This window comes from Lagenorhynchus albirostris, chromosome 20, assembly GCF_949774975.1.
Source record: "Lagenorhynchus albirostris chromosome 20, mLagAlb1.1, whole genome shotgun sequence".
Taxonomy (NCBI): Eukaryota; Metazoa; Chordata; class Mammalia; order Artiodactyla; family Delphinidae; genus Lagenorhynchus; species Lagenorhynchus albirostris.
Window position 1 is genome coordinate 42,304,126 of NC_083114.1, and position 24,210 is coordinate 42,328,335.

Consider the following 24,210-nt stretch of genomic DNA (forward strand, 5'->3'; position numbering starts at 1 on the left):
CCAGCCCTAGATTCCCCATCCCAACGTCACCTCAGGCCCCCTCTCCTCCTCTGACCCCAAGAGGAGGCATCATGCTGGGGGTTGGGACTCAACCTCTTTATTAGGCAGCAGGAAAGGGCTGACCTGGCTCTGATGGGGGGGGAAGGGAATCAGGAGCCGCCATGAAACAGCTCCAACCCATGGGTGACCAGAGCTGGGGGTACTTGCTGGAGAAGAAGGGACAGAGCAGGCATCACCCCCAGCCTTCCTGCTAGGACAGAGATGCATGGGCTCATCACTCCTCTTCGTCATCTTCTTGTAAGGGTGGCCGATTCCGCTTGAAGAAGCCAACCTGGGGGTGCACAGGGGCCGGGGACAGGGTGTAAAGGTGATCTTTAGGCCCCAGAGCAGCAGTGGAGGATGTATGCTGGAAACCAGCCCGTCACGAGGTCCTCGTCCTGGACCAGCACAGAACACAAACCCCACTATACGATCAAATGGAGGCCTTTCCCCATTTAGAGAGAATGCAGGTAACAAAATTTTTTTTAATGTTTTGTTTCTTCTTGCCTGAATTTTTCTTAAGTACTGATGATTATGTCTCTATATGACTCAAGTGTGTGATGGTATATATTTGATTATTATAAGTCTAATGTGTGGTTTTCCCTAAAAGCACTATGGCTTTCCAGGGTTTGGACACGTGAGTTTGAGAACGGCTCACATGTTGTCCGGGCGCAGAGGAGGGAGTGACCCAGCAGGGCCTCACAAGGAGCAGGAAGCGGGGTCTGGATCTGACCTGGGTCTCCCACCTCAGTCGGGGCGGGGGGAGAGGACAGAGCAGGGCGGAGGTGAACCCTGTCCTTCTCGGTGGCCAATGGATTCCTGAAGGCAGGGCTCATTCCCTGGGACTCCTGCCCTCAGAGGGAATGGGTCTAGAGGCCTTAGAGTTTTTTCAGGTGCCACCTCTCCCAGGGATCTGTGCCCGGGAAGAGGTCCTCTAGAGAGTGACATTCTAATAGTGGAGACGGAGATCAGATGGACCCTGGGGCACCTACGTGGGCCACCATCTCCCTCTGCCTCCCTGCGGGGTTCCCCCCCCCCGAAACCCACCCTCCCTTCCCGCCTCACCTTCCACATGGCCAGGACCAGGAACGTGAGCAACAGCAGGCCACCCAGCACGCCTAGCAGCACCCACCAGATCGGCATGTCTCTCTCCTCCAAGACCCGAAGCAGCTGTGTCTGCACCTGAGGGCAGACCCGCGGGTCTCCTCAGTCACCGGGATGCAGACCTTCCCAAAGACTCAAACTTGCAGGGCTGGTGACCCCCAGCTAAGCCACCTACTTGTCCCAGCCCGCAGACCCAGGGAGGCCCCGCCCCCATCCTGCTGGGCAGGGACACAGGGGAAGGCCAATGGGAGACCCGCGGGAGCCCTTTCTGCCACCATCCTTCCACACTCACCAGAGCTTCCCCGCTGGGCAGGCTGAGGGCGGGCACGGCGTAGGGAAGGGAGGAGACGTTGAACCAAGCGTGCGACTGCAGCACAAACTGATCCAGGGGCCTCTGGATGGGGTGGCGGTGAAAGCCATTTACACGAGGCCTATTGGTTGCGGGAGTACCGGCCCCAGACTCCCCTCTGGGGAGATCTGCCCCCAGCCTAACCCCGTCCCCTCCAAAGTAAACTCTGCCCTCACTCTCTCCCGCCCCCGAAGCCCCGCCCTCCCCCAACACACTCAGTGCCCGCCTCCAGAGGGCCCCGCCCGCCCGCATCCCGGCCCACCTTTCGGAGGCTGGGCAGCGACAGGAAGGCCAGCACCGTGACCATGACCCGCTGCCCGCGCGCCATCTCCTGCAGCTCACACTGCACCACAGTACAGGGCGCCGAATCGCAGCTCTGAGGGGATGTGTCATTGGTCCCCAGCCCCTCCTGACCCATCACCCTCTCACCGTAGGACCCAAGACAGAGGGGGCTGGGGGGTCAGGGAGCTCAGGCCGGGCCTTCTCCTCGGGAAGGGACTCAGATTCAAGCTTGGGACGTTATCTCTGAATGAGATTGCTCCCACAGTCCCGGAGACGCAGGGAGAGGGAGGAAAGAAGTGGGTCAATCACACAGCGTTCAATACCCAGCCTTTCTGTAAACCTGCTTTGGCGTTTATTCATTTTCTTCAATGTACTGGAAACCTTAAAATATGCAAGCGCCCCCCACCCTGCCCCAGACACAAGCCCAGCACAAGCCTTCCTATTCACTTGGAGGACTCTGTGGGACCACGGTGGCCCACACGAGGCCTACATCACACCCCCCGCCCCTCTCCGTCCCTGCCTCCCATCCCCTCTGCCCCTGGGCGCCAGGGAGGCCGCAGCTGGAGACCACAGAGCCTGCTCACCACAAAAACTGGACCTTGAAGCCTCGAGGGCTGCTCCTGCTCCGGCAGGAGCGCCTGTCTGCGGTCCCGCTTGTGATAGGCCTGGGAAGGGCTGGAGGTGGGCAGCCCCCAGTCCAGCTGAGGAGGCAAAGAGGCCATCAGGTCCGACACTCTGCCCATCTCCCAGCCCTCCTAGAGGGGCCCTGTTTGTTGGGCTGAGGACTCACCCAGGCTCTCACCTTGAGGGGGTTGGGAGATGGTTGTGGGGAGCATTGAAGGCCTCCCCGGGGCTGTATATCCAGGATGTAGAGAAGGTCGGAGGGCTGGGACTGGCCGGGGAGGCGGAGGTTGAGGCGGAGGCCGTTTACAGCACCAGGGCCGTTGTTGTGGAGCTGGCGGGTGGTGGCGGCAGGATGTTAGGAGGCTCGGCACCTAGCCCGGCCCCTGGGGCCCGCCCACTCCAGCCTGGGGCGCGGAGGCTCCTCCCTACCTCGTAGGTGTGCTCCACTTTGGGGCCCCAGCTGTCCGAGCCGTTCTCTCTCTTGCTTTCTTCTGCTGCCACCACCAGGGAGGCTGGAAAGGAGTTCCTGCAGGGGCCCGACACTCCCAGAGTGAGCTTGATCCCCTGACTTGGCCGGGGGCTTTGCCCAGGACCCCGGAACCTTAGGGCGGTGCCTACCAGCTCCCTTTTCCATCCCTGGCCTCTCACCCTCTCAGCTCCACATGGGCCTCTGCCCGAACTGGCACAGCCAGCATCACCATCTCACTGTTTGGATTCTGGCTGTTCTTGCTGTAAGGGAGGGGGATGAGGAGAGACAGATCAGGGACACCAGGCCCGTGAACACGAGGACTCTCTGGGGCTGGGCCAGAATTTCAGAGGTCTCAGGAAGAGCTGACTCCACAAACAGCATGCCACACTAAAGTTAGACCTAGACAAGAACTTCCTCTAGGGCTCCAAAACTCAGAAACAAGTCTCTGAGGAAGAAAGGGAAGAGGGAAGTCTAAAGAGCAGGCATCCCAGAAGACCCTTATGTATGGAGGGTGTCTGAGGGTCTCTGTGTGGAGATCAGATAGGGAAATGGAGTGCTTCCCAGTCTAGTACCTCCTGATCTGCAGCCGGAAGGACACGTGCTCCCCAGCCTCTTCCAGGTTCCCCACACTCACTAACATCGTGATTCCTATCTGAGACATGGGGAGAGCCAAAGTCACTGCCCAAATGCCCACTCTGAATGTGGCCTGTGGACCTCATCCTCCAAGGTCACCATTATTACCTCCATTTTGTTCAGAAGCCCACTCAGAAAGGGTGTCACTCACCCAAGAACACACAGCTAGGGAGTGGGAGGACCAGGATTCTAGCCTGGAGCCATCTGACTCCAAACCCAGCCCCTAAAACCCAGCTGTCTATGAACCCCTGGTGGAGGAGACCCAGCACCCAGGACTGGGCGGCCTCACCTGGGCGTTCCTCTTCATGGGGTTGCCCAGCTCACACAGCACCACCTTGGTCTCATTCTCCCTCTTCTGGTTACAGATGATCCTCTCAAAGCCCTTCAGAGAGGCAGTCCCGAGAACGAAGATGGTTACAGAGCATCCCATATATAGTTAAGCTCCCTTGGAAAGTCAGGGAGAGGAGGATGCCAGGGTGGGAGTTCAAGGACTGTCACATTCCACTTTATGTATTACTGCAGCACCTTATTCTTTTTAATGATTTTTGTTTTTTGGAAATAAAACCCACAAAGCATTACATGGAGTATAACCCCATTATTATAAACTACGTCAATAAAGTAAATAAAGTGTTGATGCTGAAAAAAGACTGAAAGGAAATTCACCAAATGTTAACAGAGGTTCCTGTTAACATTTATTTCCTGAGCCATTTTTGGTTTGGGTTTTATAATTGAGTTCTTGAATTTTTTGCTATTAGCAAATGTTCTCTTCCGAATTAAAAAGAAAAAAAAAATCACAGCTTTTAAAGGAAGGCATAAGAGAAGTGGGAGCTCTCAGATGGGAGATGAGAATCAAGGCTCCTGCACCTTCCAGGTCCCCGACTGTGCCCCGGGGTGGGGGCCTCACCTCGATGTTGCTGAGGGCCCGCATGTAGTGTGCGCCTGGAGGCAGGTGCACGGCCAGCTCGGCCTCGTAGGCTCCCTCACCCTCGTTGGCCGCTTCCATCTGCAGCTCCAGCACGTTATCGGCTCCAATGAGGAGCGGGGAGCCTGTCCTGTGGGGAGAAAGGAGTAAAGCTGAGGAGGCTGGGTCCAAGCCCAGGGTCTGGGAGGAGGAGAGGGGCTGAGGACAGAGTATCAGGAGCCAGGTGGGGAGGGGGTGTCATAGGGGTAGACAGGGCCAGGGTTGGGTAGAGCGGGCGGTCTCCTCACACGCTGGCAGTGAGCTGGAGCTGTGGCACACACAGGTCGTCTTCCCCACAGTCCAGAATGATGCGGGTCTAGAGGGGGCACATCAGGTGTGTGGGTAAGTTTGGGGGCACATCAGGGCTTAGGGAATTAGAAGGTCTGAGAAGGAAAAGGAGGTTGGAGATGACGTCAGAGCTTGGGGGTTTGCATCAGGGTTTGGGATGATGTCAGGGCTTTGATAATGACATCAGGGTTTACGGGTTTATATCAGAGTTTAGAGGTGACATCGACATTTGGGGTTTACATGAGGGTATAGGGGATATTGAGATTTGGGGGTTTTCAGCAGGGTTGAGAGTAACATCAGAGATTAGAGGTGTTCACAATATGATTTGGACACTAACCCTAACCCTGACTTTCTGGGTGGAGGGGTCCTCCACCTCCCTTGCCTGCACCTGCCCACCCCTACCTGTTCCTGGATGTGGGTGTCTCCGTGCAACATGAGAGCAGGGGCTAGTCCATCCTTCTCAGGCTGCAGGGACACATTGAGGCTGAGCACGATGGGGCTCAGCTTGTCCCGGAAGTCGGCCTCATCCTAGTGAGGGGGCAAGAGTCAGGCCATCTTGCTACTATGTACCCTCATACGTGTGTCTCCCTGACCACCCCGTGCAGCACCCAGCCCAATGCCCCAGGGCTGGATGAACAGGCTCTGCACACCCAGCCTTGCCCATTCCCAGCCGGGCATACTCGGAGGAAGGCCTTGGTGGTGTGGCAGGTGGGGCCGTGCCTTCCGCTCAGATCCAGGCCCAGGACGGTGCTCGCCTGTTGAGAGGCCAGCAGTAGCACCCGCCGGCCCTGGCGGGGCTTCTGCCGGTCCAGCTGCAGCTCAGCATTTAGGTCTGGCCGGGCAAGCAGGGAGAGTCAGGGTCTCCCCGGCCAGCCTCCAGGGGAGCCCAGGTCCACCTCCCTCCTGTCCCCATGGTGCCACTCACGCAGCTTCTTGGGAACGTTGTGTCCAGTGGCTCCCACACACATCTGGATGTTAAAGCTGCAAAGATGTGAATGGGGCTCAGGGGCTATAGGGTCCCCACACTGAGGTCCCAGATCCTGCCTGGCCCCCGTCCTCTGTCTCCTCACCAGCTCACTGGTGTCTCGGTCAGGGGCAGGACACAATTCTTCACAGCAGGATTCAGCGAATCTTGCACCAGCAGCTGGACAGTGGCCATCACCACCGGCTGAGCCCTGGTGGGATGCAGGAAGCTTGCCTTGTGGCCCCGCCTGGCCTAGTCTCCTCTGATGGTGTGGGTCCTCCCTCTCCCCGCCCCTGGAGTCAGTGCTCACCTGTACACAACCACCTTGTTGGCCCCGTAAGCTCCCACCAGCAGGTCTATGGACATTGTGGGAAGGAAGGGAGGTGTCAGAATTGTTAATTAGAGGGGATATGGCGTCCTCACCTCATCTTCCCAGCACTTCCCCACACTACCACCCCCATAGAAGGTTTGTTCTGGCCCCCCAGCCCCACAGACAGGTCAGAGCTCTCAGTCGGGCACCAGGTCAGGTTCAAGCCCCTGGCTGTGTCTCAGCATCTCCAGCTAATGCCCAAGAGCCCTTCCTGTCTAGCTGGAGGCAGTCCAGGGGCACCTGGGTATCCATTGTCATCGATGTCTGTGGCACCTCGAAGGGAGAAGCCAAAGCCAGAGCCTGTGGGGAAGGGGCTGTCCAGGACCTGGGAAGGGTGTGAGTTAAGTCCCTCACTCTGACCCAGGAACACCGACACTTGGCCTCGACCGCTGGGACCCCCATAGGGGGCGGCCACAGCAACATCTGTAAGGAGCAACAGAAAGGGGGTGGCTGTTTGTTATCCAGTCTCTCCAGATGTAAAACTTTCCTGAGCTCCTTCTCTAGGCAGACTCCAGGGGACCAGGAGAGGAATGCAGAGGTCTGGGTCAAGGAGAGAGCTGCCCCGCCCTCCAGGAGTTTACAATTGGGTAGGAGGGAGACCCATCAAGTCCGATTATTGTAAAAACAATAACAGCCCTCACTATCTATTGAGGAAAATATAATGACGTGATTTCACTGAATCCTGAAAATTAGGCATTATTATTCCCATTTTAGATGAGAAAATAGAGTCCCAGAAGATTAAGTAACCAAGACCTATTAAATATTTGCCCCTTCTTCACCTGGGGGTCTTCACCCCATTCCACTCCCACCATGCAAATCCACAGTCATACCATGGGCTCGTCATCACTAATAACTTTTAAGATCACTCTTGAAAGTTTAATAATCATCATAATCTTATTAATCTGTAAGAATTCTTCGCATGTGACAGCAACTAAAATCTTTGATATATATGTTGTCATTGTCTTTCCTTGGTCTTCTGACTTTATGCTATGTTTCCTGTGCAGTTGTTTTCTTTTAAAAATCTTTATTGATTTTTCTGATCGAGGTACACAGAATTCATCCAAATAGACCATCAGACCAGTCTCGTCCTCAGGCCCTGGGCCTCCACTGTCTCCTGACCTTTGGCTTCCTCATCTCTTCATTTATTTTCTGATCATTCAGTCACCCTCACTGTATCCTCAGCCATCCTGCCCCATTGCCAGTCCTGGGCAAGCCTGGCCAGACCCCACCATATGGAGCACCATGAATTCCTGACCTCCAGCCTTCACTAGGGACCTTGGTGCTGCCCAGCAGTCCCTTGGCGTTTTCTGCTCAGCACCTGTTTCAAACCTTCTCCACTCAGTCAAGCTCCTAGCCCCCCACTTCATTCACAAAGAGAAGCAGCCCAACTGTTGTGTTATAACTCCACACCCACTTTTTCCTCCCCTCCCCATTTGACCCTGGAATAGGTGTCCCTCCTACACCTGCCACTGGGCTGAGCATCCCACCCCTGCCTCCCTCAGGCATTGCAGGGACCCTCCTCCAGCTCACTGCATGCCCCCATTTCCCCATAAGATCATTTTCCTCCACATTCAACTTACTCCATATTCTTTGAAATTAAAATAACCTTCCCTCGACCCTCATCTCCTTTCAGTAATCACCTTTCTCTTTTTCCGTTCACAAACTGGTTGAAAGAGTGGTCTACCCTGGCTGCCATCAGTTCTTCCCCTCCATTCATACCTTGTCTCCTGGCATTCTGGCTTTGGTCCCTACCCAGCCCTGAATCGGTTCTTGTCACTGTCACCAATGACCTCCTTCTTGTTAAAGCCCATGAATACTTACTTCTCCAGCCCCATCTAATTGTACCTCTCAGCAGCATCTGGAGTCACTGACCCAACTTCCTCCGGCTTAAAGCACTCTTCCTTTGAGTTCTGGGCTATCAGATCTCCTGGTTTCCCTCCTACCTCTCTGAACATTCCTCTGTCTCCTTTCCAGACTCACTTTCTCTGGGAGTCCCCTAAGTGCTCTTGCTCCCTAGGGCTCTGTCCTGGGCCTCTTCACACTTCGCAAGCTCCCAGGAGCTCATTGACTCTCCCCAATCCCCTATCTCCCGCTCAGACCTCTCTGCTGGAAGTGGGGGAAGCCACACCCAGATGTTCTCTGGATACGTCTGCCTAATGCTCCCAAGCCCTTCAAGATCAAACAAGTACAGAGAATTCCCTGGCAGTCCAGTGGTTAGGACCCGATGCTCTCACTGCCAGAGGCCCGGGTTCAATCCCTGGTCAGGGAACTAAGATCCCGCGAGCCACACGGCACAGCCAAAAAAAAAAAAAAAAAAAAAAATCAAACAAGTCCAGAGCTGAATTGCTGATCTCACCCCAGACTTGTTGCATGGCTTGAGTTCCAGGCAGTGAAGAGAACCATCACCCACCCAACTTCTCTCTCTCTTAGCCCCACATCCATTCACCCATCAAGTCCTAATAATCTAAGTAGTAAATATCTTGAAACCACCTTCATCTCTAACTCCGCTGCCAAAGCCCACATCTGGGTGGTCACCACCTTTTGCCTGGACTAATGCAAACAAACTCCACTGAGTCTCCTTTAACTCTCTCCTGCTCAAAGCCCTTCCTGGCTCCTGCTGCCCTCGGGTCAAATCCATGATCACTGTGGCTGTAAACCCCTGTGTAGCAAGTGGGGCTCCTCTCATCCCTTACCGTTGTAGCCATCCCGGTTGAGGTCGCCCAGAGGCGCGATGGCTGAGCCAAATCGCCCATAGAGCTGCGTGCCGGTCAGCAGGAGGCTGGGGGCGCCCAGCGCGTGAGGGCCTCGAGTCTGCAGGAACAAGTACACGCGCCCCACCTCGGCCAGCTTGCGGTCAGCACGGCTCTCCATGTACAGTGGCGCGCCCACCAAGAGGTCATGCCTCCTGCAGGCCCGACGGGTGGTTATGTGGGGAGGGGGGCTAGGGGGACGCTGCGGGCCAGAGCCCAATCTCGCCCACCCTCGCCTTCCCGCTGCCCTCGGTGGTCACGTGGGAGTGAGGGCTAGGAAAGGAGGAGACCGAGGGCAGTCAACGCCTCTGGTAATTTGGGACCCAACTGGGTAGGGGTGGGGGCGCCCAGCTTCTCACCCGTCCCTGTTGACGTCAGTGACGGCCACTGAGTGCCCGAAATACGAAGCCATCTGCAGGAAGCCCGGCCGCACCTTACTTTCTGTCCCCGGACTCGGTACCCTCTCTTGGACTTTGCCCCCACCATGTCCCGAGGAATATTCTAGGGTCTCAATCCCCCAGCCTTGGCCACCCCACAAGGGGACCCGACCCCCACCTGCTCTCCATGCAGCCGGTGCAGCGTCTGGTGGTACGAGCTCAAAATTTCCACCTGCGCGGACAACGCACAGGAGCGCGTCATTGTCGCCCCCGCCGCAGAAGGGCAGGAAATTTAGGTTGGGGGTATCAGGCTGAAGAGTAAAGTCAGGGCCTTCGGGACACTGAGCGGTGGGCAGAGGGCACTCACCGCTCCCAGGGTCCAGCTCCAGGTAGGGGCACCGACGACAAACTCTGGGGAGAGCCGAGCCCAGCCAGTGAGGTCCTTGGAATCTCTACCCGCCTCCCGCCCGCCATTCCTCATCCCAGGGAGATTTCGGCGCGGGTCTTGGAGGTGCTCTTTCCCGGGCTTCCCCAACCCCCGCCCCTAAGCGAATTTCTTGCCTGTAGTGTTTGGATTCCCGTCGAAGTCGCCTACAGCCACCGAGTACCCTGAAGACACAGTGCGAATTAGCCTTTCCGGGAGGGTGAAGCAAGGAGGGGGCCGGGAGGGAGGAGACTCTGTCTAAATCCTGCATTGTGTAGACGGGAAAATCGAGGCCACCGAGACCTGCCCTAGGCCGTGAAGCGAATCCAGGGCGGGAGGTCGAGGTGGGGTGTATGGGAGCTGGGCGGTCTGCAGAGGGTGGGGAAGGGGAGCTGCGGGGGCAGAGGATGGGGACGCCTTAGCGCTGGAGCTGGCCAGCCAGGGTTGGCAAGGGGGAGTCCCCACAGGGGCAGGACGTGACCGGCGGTGACACTTAGAGTGCTGGGAAGCCTCGAAGGGAGGTGCCAGGGTTACCCCGGTAGCCGTCGAAGTACTCTGGGTGGCTGTAGTCGAAGGTGAGCTGCTGGGTGGGCACGTGCCACAAGAGGGTGCCCGGGCGGTAACTCGAGAGGATATCGGCAATTGGAGCCCGCGCCAGGAGACCTAGGGAGCGAGGGACAGCTGATGTGGGGCCCCAGACGCCTGGGGTCTACCCAGGCCGAGAGAAGGGAGGGAGGTGTACGGATGGGCACGTACCTAGGAAATAGTAGCCGCCAGGGGCCCCAAGCACCAGCTCCCCAGCCTGAAAAGGAAGCCCTGGAGGTGAGAGGGGTTCCTGTTTGGGAGCCTCCCCCCACGCCGTTTATGATCCTTACTCGCCTGAGTGACCACGGAGCTGAAGCCGGCTTCACAGTAGCGCTTGTCTCCGCCTAGAGGAGGCAAGAAGGAAGGGTCTGTGAAGAAGCAGGCCCTGGGGCCTGGGCGGGGCCGGGAGGTGGAGTCATATGGGGGCGGGGCCCCGGGGTAATACGGTGGCGTGGCCTTTAAACGGCTCCCGGGCCGGGGGCGTGCGGGGTGGAGCCAGGAGCTGGGTCACTGGGCGATGCCAGGCTGAAAGCAGGGTTTGGGGGAGCTGGTGGGAGGGAAGGATCAGATTAAGGGTGGGGCTAAACCACCGCGAGTGGGCGGAGCCAAAACGGAGAGCAGAGCTCACTGAAGTAATTTTTCTGGTAAACCCGGCTCATGATGTTGGCCCGGCAGGGTGAGTACTCTGCGCGGCCGCTGTTCTGCAGCTGAGCCACGAAGCATCCACCTACGGGCGTCTTCTCAGCCTCCTCGGCCTTTTCCAGGACGTTCCAGTGCTGCCAGGGGGCGCAGGCCTGAAGCAGGGCCACAGGAGAGTGGGGAAGGGGCGGGACTCGGGTTCCCCTCCTCCACGTGTCCCCGCCCTCTGTCTGCTCCCTGAGCCCAGTCCCGTAGCGCCCACCACAACGATGTCGCTCCAACTAACGACCGACGCCCCTAGTCCTTGACGGGCCTTGAAGGTTTGGAAAGTTTGGGTGCCTGCGCTTCGCGTCTCATCATCTGGAGGGCACAAGAAGGGGTGGGGTGCTGAAGCCCAGCTGTCCGCTCTCCCTGTAGCCCCTCCCTTTCCCTCCTTGTGCGAGACTCACTGAGGTCGAAGGGCAGCGAGGTACACTGGTCGCCCTCGGCCTTCCAGGGGCACAGGAAAACGCCGCCTGTCTCCTCCTGGCTGCGGCCCAGGGTCCGTGGGGCGCCCACCACGATGGACACGCTGCATAAGAAAGCTAGGTGAGCGCTGCGCGGATTCCGGCGTACCGCATTCCCCAGTGCCCGCGCTGGGAGCACTACCCGGGAGGGCAGTGTGCCTTGGCGGGGCGGGGTCCCTGGGTCATCTTTTCCTCAATGAAACCTCACAGACCATAGAGGCCAGTCTTTTCATTTTATGGTCAGTGAAACTGTCTTCCAGCGAGGGAAATCATATGCCCACAGCAACCCGCGGAATTAAGGGTAAAACTGAGATCATAACTATCTGGTTCGATTTGAACACCAGGGGTTTGATATCCTTGCCTTTAGAGACCTCCTAAACTCTTTACACAACTACATTCCCCAACACCTGCCGCCAAAAGTCATGGGTTTATATGCACCCTAATATGTCTGTCTGAACTGTTATCAGATCCGTTCCTGAGGGTGAGTTTTAACGGCGAAGAATTAAGCTAGTGGTCACCTCTAAAGTGGGTGGTGGGGTGCTGACACCTCTGAGGACTCTAGTAGATCTAGGTTCAAATCACAGCTGTACCGTATATAAAAGGTGGACAATACCAACCAATAAATGCTGTCAGAAGTAAATGAAATAAACGTAAGAGGAGCATTCAGCACAGTGCCACCCAAATAATACATAACAAGTGCTCGAAAAAATGCTATAATTTTTTTTTTTTTAGTCTGCAGAATGTTTAAGTAATGCCCATGAGACCAATATCTGTGGAAAGGAGGGGAAAGAAGCACGAGTGGGCAGAGGAGGGAGCGGAGCTGAGATTCAGGCCCAGTAACAGCCATGGGCTAATGCCCTGGGAACTCTGGAGCTAGAAGGACCCTTCTGAACTGTCTGGAGTTGAGGTGAGAGAGCCGGACCTTTACCTTTCCCCTCTCTCCACACTCCTCATCGATCAGTCATTGTTCCTAGGCCACATTTGGAAGTGGGGGAGCTTTGGGGGAGGTGGCTCTCTTCAGCAGAGGAAATTTCCCAAGAGGCTGATACTTGAAGGCCATCTGCCATTGCCGCTCCCTGAAGCTGGACATTAGTGTCCACTTCAATAAGTAACTAGCTCAGGGTAGTTCCTATCAAGAGGAAGAGCCAGGACTCTAATCTTAGCTGTCTGATTTTGCAGCCTGATCCATCCCAACCATGAATGCCCTATTGCTTCTTTTCAATTATCTATAATTTTTATGGGGATGAGGGGGTTGGAATAGAAAAGCAAGGTGGGGGGTGTGTGGATAGACAATTTCATAGTTCTGCAAGTCAATTTAAGACATGTGCTCCTCTCTGTATTTCAAAAGGATGAGGGTGGAGTGGGTCATAAAACTGACCCTTGGGGAAAAAATAAAGGATCAACTTTTGTCTTCCCTTTGTCCTTGCTCTGCCCAGCTCCCCAGTGCTGCCTCTCGTTGACAACTTCACCTGAGCTAGTCCCTCCCCAGTATTCCTAACAAGAACTCAGCCCGAATAGACCCTAGAAATCGCTTTGCTCAACCTCTATCACAAATGGGGAACTCAAGACCCAGAGATGCAGTGATGGTGGGGGAGTCCCCCAAGGCTCACCTCCCACGGCTGTCCTTGTAGAAGTCCAATGAAAACCCAAAGTAGCTGCCATTGGGGCCTGTGTAGAAGGTGAGTCGCACCGGGTCCAGGTTCAAGGCCCAGGTTGGAGGTGCAGCACCGGGTCCCAAGAGCAGCTGCACCCACTCCAGAAGCCAGAGGGCATGAAGTGGACACAAAGCTCTGGCCATCTTCCTTCTCCCACAACCTCCTAGGCAGGAATGGGTTAGCTCCTTCCTCTTCCTTTCAGTTCCACCACAGGAAGTCTTTTCTTATCAAACTGAAACCCACTTGCTGAGTAGTAGACAGAGTAAAGGGCTCTAGGTCCTGGACCCATACGGTTTCTAGGATTGCCAGGAAGGGGGTGAGGCCACTCTGGGGGGTGGATGCTTATGGCTGAAAGTCGACTCCTCCCTTTTTTTGAGAGTATTTTATCATCAAGTCCTGTTGGTTCTGCCTTTCAACTATGTCTCTTGAATCTTCACCCCATTTCCACTACCACCATGCTAGTCTAAGCCACCATTGCTTCCTGCTTGGGATAGTGCAATCATGAACCAGCTGGTCTGTACACCTCCACTCTAGCCCCCAGTTCTATAGTTCCTCCTCCCCCCACACAGCTGCCTGCACTGCCGAGGCACATTGTGACTTGGTCAGAGGTGGGGGAAGGAGTGAGGAAGCTCCTGCCCCCTGATAAGACCTGAGGCTGCTGTATCCTTTTGGATAAGGCACTTATCCACTTCCTCCTTCTAGGGCCTTCGGCAGCTTCACTCAGCCGTATTGGTACAACAGCTTCCTCACTCATCGTCCATCTGGGGCCAAGTCTTAATGTGGCCACAGCAATGCAGCCAGTGCTGGGGGAGGGGTGGCAAATGGCTCTTGGCTGAAGGGGAAAGGAGATGGGGATAAAGTGGAGTCATTCCAGGGTGTTCTGGCTCACAAGCTCTGAGATTTGCACCAGTTGTTCAATTGAAGGCAGGCCTCACTCTTTCTTGGGTGACAAGAGCTTTTGTCCAATCATTAAGACTTGATTCTAGTGGGGTCATTGCCTAGGGGCTGCCTCCCCCAACTCCTCAGGCTGGTACTCTGCGGTTAACACACATGGGCACAGCACCAATCACACCGTTCAGTCATGGTCTGTTCACTGGATTTTGTCCATGAATCCCTTGAGAGTGAGGTTCCTTTCTGCAGCCCCTAGCCAAGAGCCCAACATATTGTAGGCGTTGCTGACAGACAGACTGAATAGAAGCAGGCACTGAGGATGGAAGAAGCAAACGCAGGCTCACAGAGTGGAAAGAAAAGAAATAATTTTGAGCAGAAAGATCATTTTCTATGGATGCTCAGAGGAGGAGGAGTGCCAAGTCTTATTGGCATCTCATGTCTTCCCCAAAAAGCATGTTGTCAGGAAGGAAATTCAAGAGATCTGCTAGGGGTAAAGAACACAGTCACATTTCCTTTTGCTCTGTATTTTCTGATCAAACTTAACCATCATCTTACCCTGCCCAACTACCCGGGCCATTCTGGAACCCCTTCAGCACCTCCCTTGCCCTCATACTTCACCACCTTAGCACACAGCACAAAATCTTATCCCTTTCTAGGTTAGAAGCTCCTTGAACTTTAGTCTGGGCCTTCTTCACTGCTGAATTCCCAGTGCCAAGCTCATGGCAGGCACATAATACTCAACTCAGTCATATACTTACCTTCCACCCTCCTACTGTCCTCATCTGAGTGGTATTGTATTACTGGTGTATACTGTATAGCCCAAAATTAACTCACATTTCACTAACATTTTTAATAAATTCTCATTCTGTTCAAGGCATTGAGTGGGAAGAGATACAAAGATAACTGTCAAGGATCCTTAAAAAACTTAGTCCAGAGGGAGTTAAGACATGAACACATATAACTGCAGTGGAGGGATAGTAAAGGATGCCTTGAAAAAGGTAGAGATGATGCCTAGCTGAAGTCATTTATTTGCTCCATCATAACAACCCTATGAAATAAGTACTATTATGCCCATTTTATAAATGCAAAAACTGTGGCACAGAGTTTTAGGTAAATAGCCCAAGTTTACACAGCCAATGAGTGGCAAAACTAGGAGTCAAAGACATTCGTGTCTGAATTCATGTTCTTAACCATTGCACTACATTGCCTTTTGTCAGAGAATGAAGAGGGGGACTTCCCTGGTGGTCCAGTGGTTAAGAATCCGTCTTGCAATGCAGGGGACGCCGGCTCGATCCCTGGTTGGGGAACTAAGATCCTACATGCTGCGGGGCAACTAAGCCCGAGTGCCGCAACTACTGAGCCCACGTGGGCCACAACTAGAGTCCACACGCTCTGGAGCCCACACGCCACAGCTAGAGAGAAGCCCGAGTGCTGCAAGGAAAGATCCAGAGTGCCGCAACTAAGACCCGACTCAGCCAATAAAGAAATAAGAGAATGAAGGGGTTTTTAGACATAGGAAATAACATAACCAAAGAGAGCAGCAGATGGACGTAGAGGTCAGTTATAGAGAAAGGCAAGTAGTCAACATAGGGTGTCTAAAGGGGAGGACTGGGGCATGAGAGTGGAATGGAAGGCTGGGGTCTAATCACTGGAGGTCCTTGAATATCTTAAGGAATTTGAACTTTAATACATAGGAGATGGAGAATCATAAAGATTTTTTAAGTCAGGGAATAAGATACATGATCAATTGTGCACCAGTCTGGATTACACTAGCTGCCTATGGAGAGAAGGAACTGGAAAAGGCAGGACTTAGTGGGAAGATCAGATGGGTGGCATCTACCATCCTCTCAGTTAAAGGTGATGAGGCCTGAACCAGGGTACTGGTGGCAGGAACAAAGGAGAGAGCAGAGATAACACATCCAGTTACATCAGTAACTGGATGTGTAATCTCTGCTCTCTCCTTTGTGTAGTAGGGAGGTGTCAAAAGTAATTCAAAGCTTTGGTGGCTGGCTGGTAGGACTGTAGTATCATTAACTGAAATTGGAAACAGGTAGGATCAGATTTGGGAAAGGAGAGTTTGGTATTTAATAAAGATTGTATTCCTTGTTGGGTGTTCCTTTGGGGTCAGAGCTGGGTTGATAGTAGGCAGAGGAGTGCTGACACATTGCTGTCAGTTTCCCGTTCCATCAGCCTGAGTCCTAGAATTTCTCAATGAATGCTACGGCTTCATAAAGTCAAAAATTATTGAACTTCTACTATGTGCCTGGCACTGAGCTTGGTAGTGTGGAGGATATACAGAAAAATCTTCATCTTTGATGTTTCCTTGCTAAATCCTGATGCATAATCCTGTTACTAGTGGTATTTTACTTTGTTTTTCTTTCTTGAACACATAATCAAAATTTTACTATGTGTTCAACTCTACATAAAACATTCTAAGGGATTAAGAGAAAAAAGGAAGTATAAGAATCAGTCCCTCCCTCTCAGAGCTTACAATTTTACTGGGAAGCAATGAGTACAAAATGAACTGCACCCTGATTCTGAAAAGCCAGTAAGCTTACATGGGACAGGGACTTAGATCCTAGAGTCAGGGAGGCCAGCCAGGAAAATGCTGCAATAATTCAGACACGAGATAAGGGGGAGGTGAAGGTATCCCTGGCAAACAAGAATGGAAAGGGTTCACAAGGCCTGAATTAGTCACTGAGGGTGTTGAAGAGGGAGTACTTCCATGTTGCAAGCCCAGGCAGCTGAGACAGATAGAACCCCTACTGGAATCAGGCAGCTGCACATACCTTCACACAGCATACTCTCCACACGTGTCTGCATCTTTCGCTGACACCTTGCCTGCTCAAAAAATCATTTTTCATTTTCTTTATTTTGGCCGTGCCACGTGGCCTGTGGGATTTTAGTTCCCTGACCAGGGACTGAACCTGGGCCACCACAGTGAAAGCGCCGAGTCCTAAACACTGACCTCCCGGGAATTCCCACTTTTCATTTTCATCTTTTTAGGGCAGGGATTTTTCTATTTTAGAGAAATAGATCTGAGCATCCAACCCAAGGTTCAAGTTGAATAGCTACTCTTTTGTCAAGGGGAGAACACAGCTGTATGAGAGTAGGAAAGAAATAGACCATGTACTGTTCCTTCCTGAAGGTTGAGGAAGAGAGGAAACTAATTTATCACTACAGATCTATGGTTAGCTTTTAATGCTGAACTTTCCCTGCCTTTTGAGACTTTTCCATACAGAAGAGTAGATAGAGGCTTTTATCTGCTCAGTAACAATTAGGACATACTTCCTTTTACCAGGTAGCTCTCAAGCACTGTAGTGGTATTAAAGGGTCGAGGAGAATAATTCAGGACTGGTTCTGGTATACAAAACTCCATCTGGAGGGCAAAGGCCAGGCAGGTGACTCATCTCAATTGCCCTGAAGTCCATCCAAAATCCCAAAAATCAAAGCTAGAAATTCCAAACACATTTAGTGAGCACCTATTTGCCATACATTCTACTACACACAGATTGTACATCTAAAATGAGCAAAAGGATAGAAATAGAAGAGAATCTGGGGGACTTCCCTGGTGGTCCAGTGGTTATGACTCCTCGCTTCCACTGCAGGGGGCACGGGTTCAATCCCTGGTCCGGGAACTAAGACTCCGCATGCAGCTCAGCAAGGCAAAAAAAAAAAAAAAAAAAAAAAAAAAAAAATAATCTGGGGAAGGGTGGAAAGGAGGTGCACATTCCAAGACACCTCCATAAGACTGAGAGAAACTTAACCCTTACTTCCTCCCACAGCATAAGCTTTCCCCTCTACTTGGGCAGACTGAGCTTTGAGAAGCACAGTCTAAACATCATATGGTTCATAAGAATCTATGATCACTTCAAACAAGATATTATTTGTAAACCATAACTCCCTCCACCCCTTCCCCACTTGAGTGGATGGGGCAACAATCACGACAGACTCTAAGTTTCCACAAATCATTGGTTTATTAGAAAGTTCCTTTCCCTAATTTTACAGCATATATATCTCTATCATATGTGATAAAGTTAAATACAATCTGTTATGCTTGTAAGTAAGGATAGGTTATTTTTCTTTTTAGTTTTAAAATCACTATTCTGGAAATTAAAGGAAACTGCCTCCAGGAAGGCAGAGAGGCAGCCAGAGTATGGCTCAATCTACAAGCTAATGGGAAGCAGCACAAAAATGTTAATACTGTATTATTTAAATATTTACATGGGCTGAAAGCAAAGAAAAATGAGTCCCTTCACTTCAAACAGATGATTTCATTTTCCAGTGCTAGTTATCAAAAAAGCGATGCTTCTGAATCAGATGAGGAGCACTGAACAGGCAGAAGGCTCAGTCAAGAGTCTTGTTTGCCCAGCACTTGCTTGTCATTAACTCAAAGCCTTTCTCTTTTGGAAATTGAAGAAGAAAGGCAGAACAGAGCCCTGGCCCACATAAGGGCTTGTTTTTCCTGTCAGGTGACCACCCAACCAATTCTAGCCACAGGAATAGGCAGGGATATGCCAAACAGGGAAGTACTAACTACACCAAAGAAGATGAGACCTACAATATAAACACCTTTGGGTCAGTGTATTAACTAGGTCTGAGAGCCAGGTGAAACGCAAGAAGAGGAGGAAGAGGAATTGAGGTGGTACTTCCCCTGATAAGTGTCATGGGAGAAAAAAAAAAGGTATCTTTACTGCTTAAACTAAGCTGGGTAGAAGGCATGGAAACAATGAAGCAAAACAATCTGCAGAATCTATAAATGTGCTCACCTCCCAGTAAGTGGAGGAGGAAAAACTGTCCCAACTCTATCATCCTCCAGTCTACTTCTACTTCAGTTTCTAGCCAACCCAAAAGGCACATTAAAAAATTTTGTCAGAGGGGGCTAAGTACTAGGAAGGCAAATGGACTGCCTGGGACAGGCACCCCTGAAACCCAGGAATCCCCCAGGACAATCATACTGAATCTCACTGCTTCCAGACAATAAAGCTCTTGAATCTCTCTCCTCCTCTGTGGGGTGCACCTGTTTCTCCGTATAAAACAGCAAAGCACGTGAGGGAGACTCTGTCGGAACTGAGTATCCCTCTGGCACCCCCAGCTGACTGCTGCCCATTAGTTCAAAAATTCTAGTGCTGGGGGCACCACTTACTGCAAATTTTGTCTCTGCAAAGAATGTTAAACAACGTTCCTTTTTCTGTTTTAACATTTTTATAGGTCATAACTTCAAAAAATACATGAGCTTGATAAAATATACATGCTTAGTCATTTTTGCATCTAGCAGAAAACAAATACTTTATTTTTTTGTTTTCATTTTATAACCTTTAAAGTTTCTTAATTCAACTAGGGCAAACATATTTACACAAAGCCACCAGAACAAGGATCACTTAAAGAGCTGGATGTAAAAAATATTATTGCAGTATACTACAAATATGGAACCTTTTTATATGAGCTACAAAAAGCAGCATTTACGTTTATAGAGTTCAGTGCAATTTTTTACATTAAAAAATCCTATAAATTAAGAAGGAAACATCAACATGACAGAAGAAAATACACCCTTCAGACACATGAGCTCCTCTCTGGGGAAGCACATGGGTGACTCTATGTTCCGCATAGCTTCTATTCACGATAGGATCTTCTTTTCTGGGATATGCAGATGCCTCTTCTGGGATGAGGGACACGAGGACAACAGTGCCAAATGTGTGGCTGTTTGTGTGGGAAGTGGATCGAATGACAGCCTGAGTGGCACCTGGTTCCAGGTCAGACTCCCTTTCCACTTCACCCGGGATAAATAAGGTCACCAAGGTCAAAGACACTGATAAGGCAGGACCAGATGGAAAACCCGCCAGCCAGAGAGGAGGAAAATGTTTTAAAATTTATAGACAAGTGCAGAGGATAGAAAGTAGAGAGAGGAGGGGAGTATCTAAACTCAACAGTTTGGAGATGTTGCCAAAGAGGGGTGGGCAGCACTTACTGGTGTTCCCAAGCTTAGAAACACAGGAGAGGGAGGGACAAACAGAAAGGGGAAAAGGGAAAAAAATCCCTGATAGTAAACCCAAAGCAAACCTCAAATCTAAAACCACCCCTGCAAGCCAAAACTCAATTCTTTGGCTGTCAGACACTGCCCATTCCAGCTTCTACTTGCTGGTATTAATGGCTCAACACCCCAAGGGAAGATTTATGGGTCACCTTCCCTGGCCCTACCTGGGCTCCTATCCCCCAACTCATGTTCCATGGCTGGGGGGGTGCTGCAGGTCCTGACCTGAGAAGATGGGGTGAAGTAGTGGGTGAAGGTGGAGGGCAGTGGCAGCTGCTGCAGCAGGCCGGGGGGCAAGTAGGGTAGGGTAGAGGGCAGCATGTGGAACAGGGTGGAAGGTAAAGGGCCCAGGATGGATGGCTGAGGCGGGAATAATATGGATGGGATGGCTAGCTAGAAAGGTGGCAGGATGGCCAGGGATGATTGAGTGAGTGAGGTGGGACAAGGAAATGGGGGTCAGGTGGGGCTGGGGAATATGATGTACTTGGGCAAGTGGCTGGGGATGAGGGTGGGGGTGAATGCCAATGGCAGCAGCAGCTGCTGCGGCATGATGTTGTAGGATGGCATGCTGAACAGTTGTGATGGAGGTGGCAGAGGCTGTGGCCGGCTGCTGAATGTGGATGGGCTGCAAGGCTGGAGTGGCTGGGGCCAGGGCAGCCGAGGCGGGAAAGGCCTTTACTTGCTTGGCCAGAAGCTGCTGCTGGATGTGTTGCTGTGCGGCCTGCTGGAGCTTGCTGTACTTCTCCATCTCCTCGGGAGTGAAGGTGATGGGCTGGCTTTCCAGTGGGGCTAGGGAAGCATCCTCAACCCCATCAGCTGACTCAATACTAGGCTCCCCACTGGGAGGTGCATAACTGGGGAAGTGCTCAAGGTCTGACGCTATAGGCAGCAAGCTGGATTCCACAGGGCCTGGTTGACTGCCACTATCCAGGGACTCGAGGGTGTCCCCATCACTGGGGTCAGGGAGGTAGTTATGGGAGATGGATGGGTCCCCAGGATAGCAGTCAGAGTGCACTGGGGTGCCTAACGGAGCCACAGGGTGATCAGCAGTAGCTTCTTCAGACTTTGGCTCTTCTGGGGGTGGGTCTGATAAGGGGCCAGCTGTTTCCTCTGAGAACTGATGTCCAAATGGGGCATCACTATTCCCTGGAGGCCCTTCTTCTGTCTCTGACTGCTCTTGCTCTTCCCCCCTTTCTAAGCCAGACTCTTCACATTTCTTGGTGTTGGGCTTTCGGGTAGCTGGGAGCTTCCCTATCAGTGGAAGGACAGGCTTATTGCCAAGAGAAGGGGGGAGCTTGGGCCCAAAATAACCTTGTGGAGGGTCCTTGAGCTTGAGCCCAGCTTTATTAGGGGTGGCCAGCACCTCCTCACTCACACTGGGTTTCCTCTCCACTTTCCTTGACTGGATCTTCTCCAGTAGCAGTTTGGCAGTGACAGAGTTCTTGTCTTCAGGGCTGCAGTCACCTTCTGACCCTCTTCCTGGGCCAGTGCTGCTGTTCTGGGAGGGTGGGCCTATCCCTTTACCATCATCTCCTCTGCCATCTTCTTTCTTCTTCTCCCCGGAACCTTCTCCCCGGCCTGATCGGAAATAGTGGGGAGACTGGGAGCGGTAGATTTTAGAGCGAATGAAGTCTCGACGACCAGAACGCCTCTCCTCAGGGCTCTCGTGACCCCACGATCCCTTCCTGGAGCCTGATCTCTGCGAAGGGCTCCGGGTGCTGCAGCTGCGGTCCCGGCTATAGCTCCGACTCCGCTGCCAGCTGTGGGCTGTGGTGCTGCGGCTTCTCCGTTTGCTCCGGCTGCGACTACAACTGCTGCTGCGGCTGCGGCCCCTGGATCTTGAGCGCTCCCTAGTATGACTCCGAGATCGGCTTCGGGACTGGCTGCAACTGAGGCTATAGTCGTCATCAGAAGATGAATATTTGTGCCGCTTGGACCGGTGCTTGGAACTGGTATAGTCTGAGTCATCAGAGTCGTGGGAGCGCTTGGAGTGCCTTCGTGATCGGTCACTATAATCACTATAGCTGTCATCAGAGTAACTGTGTTGTCTACTATAGCAGCTCTGGTCTGAAGAAGCATCTGAGCTACTTGAGTAAGAACGCCGGGAGGAACGGCGAGAGGAATGGTGCCGGCCAGACCGTGAGCGGCTACGGGAATGCTCACTGCCCGACTCTTCTTCCTCCTCTTCCTCCTCCTCCTCCTCACTGTACTGGGATGGAGACTTCTGGTGCAGCCGGCGTGATGAAGCATCATCACTATCCTCATCTCCACTACTGGGTCGACTTCGATGGCTAGATCGGCTGCTCCGTTTGCTGCTAGCTCTTTGCTGGCAGGATGAAGTTGGAGGTTCACCTTTGTGTTTCCTCCCACCATGATCTTGGGAGCTGCCACCGCCTCCACCTTCATCCTTCTTGCCACTGCTCCCTTCTTCAGCTGGAATGGATCTCCGCTGGGAATCATCTTGGGCTCGCCGCCGTCTTCTTGGTGGTGCAGGGCTACCACTACCAGGGGGTTCTGGTTTGGGCCCCCGTTCAGAATCTGCTGGGGCTGATGACTTATTCTTCTTTCGTTTTCGCTTCTTGCGCTTCTTAGACTTCTCCCCAGACTCTGCCTTAGAGCTTTTCTCTTCTGGGTCAGGCTTGTGTTTCCGTTTGTGTTTGCTGGATTTTTTGTGTTTCTTCTTCTTTTTGTGTCGGTGGGACTTCCCAGATCGTTCTTTCTTGCTAGGAAGGCTTCTCCCTGTGTCTTCTGTCTCTGACCCATGGCTACCCCCAGGCTCCTTCTTATTCAGGCCGCTACAGGCAGACCCTGGAGCAGGTGCATCTATTCTGCCTCCTGAAGAATGTTCTACATTCTCTCCCTCCTCTTTGCTTTTATTTGGCTCACTAGGATCAAGGTTTTGGAGATGGTCCTTTGAGGAGCCTCCTATATCCTTTGGTTTTTCTGTCCCTTTAGCTCTGGCATCTTTGTTCCTTGAAAGCTTGAAGTCAAAGTACAAAGGATTACAACTGTAAGAAATGGAGGGTTCTGCCTTCGTGAAAATTAATAGTTCTGATGGCCACTGGAGGGCAGTGCTTTCATCTTTGCTTAAAACTGGAAAGAAGGGACCAGTAGGATGTCTGGGTCCCTCTTGGCTTTCTTTCCCTGCTGGAGTGGCCTGAGAGATTTCTTTAGGAGGATTAGACTCACACATTTGGATCTCTGAATCCTTCTGACTCTGACTCTCTAAACTATGCTCACTTACATCCCCTCCTGAGGCCTTCTTTGTCTCAGCTTTGCTTTCAGGCTCTGAGGGCTCAGCCACACTGGTTTCCATCTGCTGTTCAGAGACTTCACCAACTGTCTTTTCTGCTCCTTGGCTTGCTGCCACCTTGATGCAGCCTTTAGGCTTGGGAGAACTACTTTTTTTGCTGTCTAGGGCATTCTTTGGGTGTGTACTATTATCACCTTCCATTTGTTCACTGGCTCTCATAAAGAGTAGGAAAGGAAAATTAGGTTTTACTTTGCAGTGTGCTGGGGGGATGTAGTGGTAATACTCTGGCTCTGTAGCCCCAGCTCCTTCTTCTCGCTTCATTCTTTTTAACTTAGATAATGTTGAGGCAAGGGACCCTCCGTCCTGAGGGTCTTCATCCTCTTTTTTACCATCGAGATTACTGCTACCATCGGAATCTCCCACCTTCTGCAGTCCTTGGTCTGTACCCTTCTCATCAGCTTTTGTTCCATCTTCAGAGGTCCCTTCCTCTGCATGGTCCTTGAAAACTGATGCTATTGATTCGAGTTTGACAGGAGCCTTCTTGGCAAAGGAAAATGACACTCCCAGTTTTTGCAATGGGGTCCCCAGATTATTCTTAATGCCAAAGCTGACGCCTTGAGAGACTAGCCCAGGAGACTGTGCCTGTCCAGTGGTATTAGTGATTTGTACTGCAGTGAAAGGGCCTCCTTTATCTGTGGAGAATTCAGATCCCAGGCCACAAGTGGCAGTGGCACTTGTGCCACTGTTTGTCGCTGATTCTTCTTTATCATCATCTCCACCTTCTTCATCTACAGCCACTGTGGTTGGTCTGAACATGGGACCACTTCCAGGTGCACTACACAATGGTTTAGAAAAATGAAAAACAAAAAAAAAACAGGTTTAGGGAACATTTCATACTTCTTTTTTTATTTTTGGCCTCCCCACGCAGCATGTAGGATCTTAGTTCCCTGACCAGGGATCAAATCCACACCCCCTGCAGAGGAAGCATGGAGTCTTAACCACTGGACCACCAGGGA

The 24,210-nt window shown here is 52.2% G+C and overlaps 2 protein-coding genes across 7 annotated transcripts in view; both read right to left on the reverse strand.

Moving 5' to 3' along the window:
* Positions 1 to 81: 81 nt before the first annotated feature.
* Positions 82 to 13,177, reverse strand: ITGA2B (integrin subunit alpha 2b). Its single transcript, XM_060134453.1, has 30 exons — positions 12,975 to 13,177; positions 11,308 to 11,429; positions 11,121 to 11,218; positions 10,848 to 11,013; positions 10,514 to 10,563; positions 10,391 to 10,436; positions 10,169 to 10,297; positions 9,772 to 9,819; positions 9,578 to 9,621; positions 9,389 to 9,442; positions 9,193 to 9,245; positions 8,777 to 8,988; positions 6,324 to 6,506; positions 6,024 to 6,069; positions 5,820 to 5,924; positions 5,675 to 5,730; positions 5,430 to 5,581; positions 5,152 to 5,277; positions 4,710 to 4,777; positions 4,405 to 4,552; positions 3,790 to 3,882; positions 3,440 to 3,519; positions 3,047 to 3,127; positions 2,828 to 2,924; positions 2,577 to 2,729; positions 2,359 to 2,475; positions 1,755 to 1,868; positions 1,436 to 1,537; positions 1,105 to 1,221; positions 82 to 331 (listed from the first exon to the last, which is right to left on the reverse strand). Exons 1-30 carry the CDS (start codon positions 13,160 to 13,162, stop codon positions 275 to 277), a joined length of 3,105 nt encoding a protein of 1,034 aa, XP_059990436.1. The 5' UTR covers positions 13,163 to 13,177; the 3' UTR covers positions 82 to 274.
* Positions 13,178 to 17,868: 4,691 nt separating this feature from the next.
* GPATCH8 (G-patch domain containing 8) overlaps positions 17,869 to 24,210 on the reverse strand; it is a 98,394-nt gene continuing 92,052 nt past the window's right edge. For all 6 annotated transcript variants that reach the window (XM_060133238.1, XM_060133236.1, XM_060133241.1 and 3 more), the window contains one exon: positions 17,869 to 24,029. In XM_060133238.1, coding sequence (XP_059989221.1) covers positions 20,129 to 24,029 — 3,901 coding nt within the window. In that variant the 3' untranslated portion in view covers positions 17,869 to 20,128. The remainder of the gene's footprint in view (positions 24,030 to 24,210) is intronic.

Excerpts from the sequence above, each read along its gene's own strand:
- ITGA2B (XM_060134453.1), bottom strand. The coding sequence starts at position 13,162 with ATGGCCAGAGCTTTGTGTCCACTTCATGCCCTCTGGCTTCTGGAGTGG. Across the intron at positions 4,553-4,709 it reads CTCCAGCTCACTGCCAGCGT|GACAGGCTCCCCGCTCCTCA; the intron begins GTGAGGAGACCG and ends TTCTCCCCACAG. Across the intron at positions 2,925-3,046 it reads GCCCATGTGGAGCTGAGAGG|GAACTCCTTTCCAGCCTCCC; the intron begins GTGAGAGGCCAG and ends GGGCCCCTGCAG.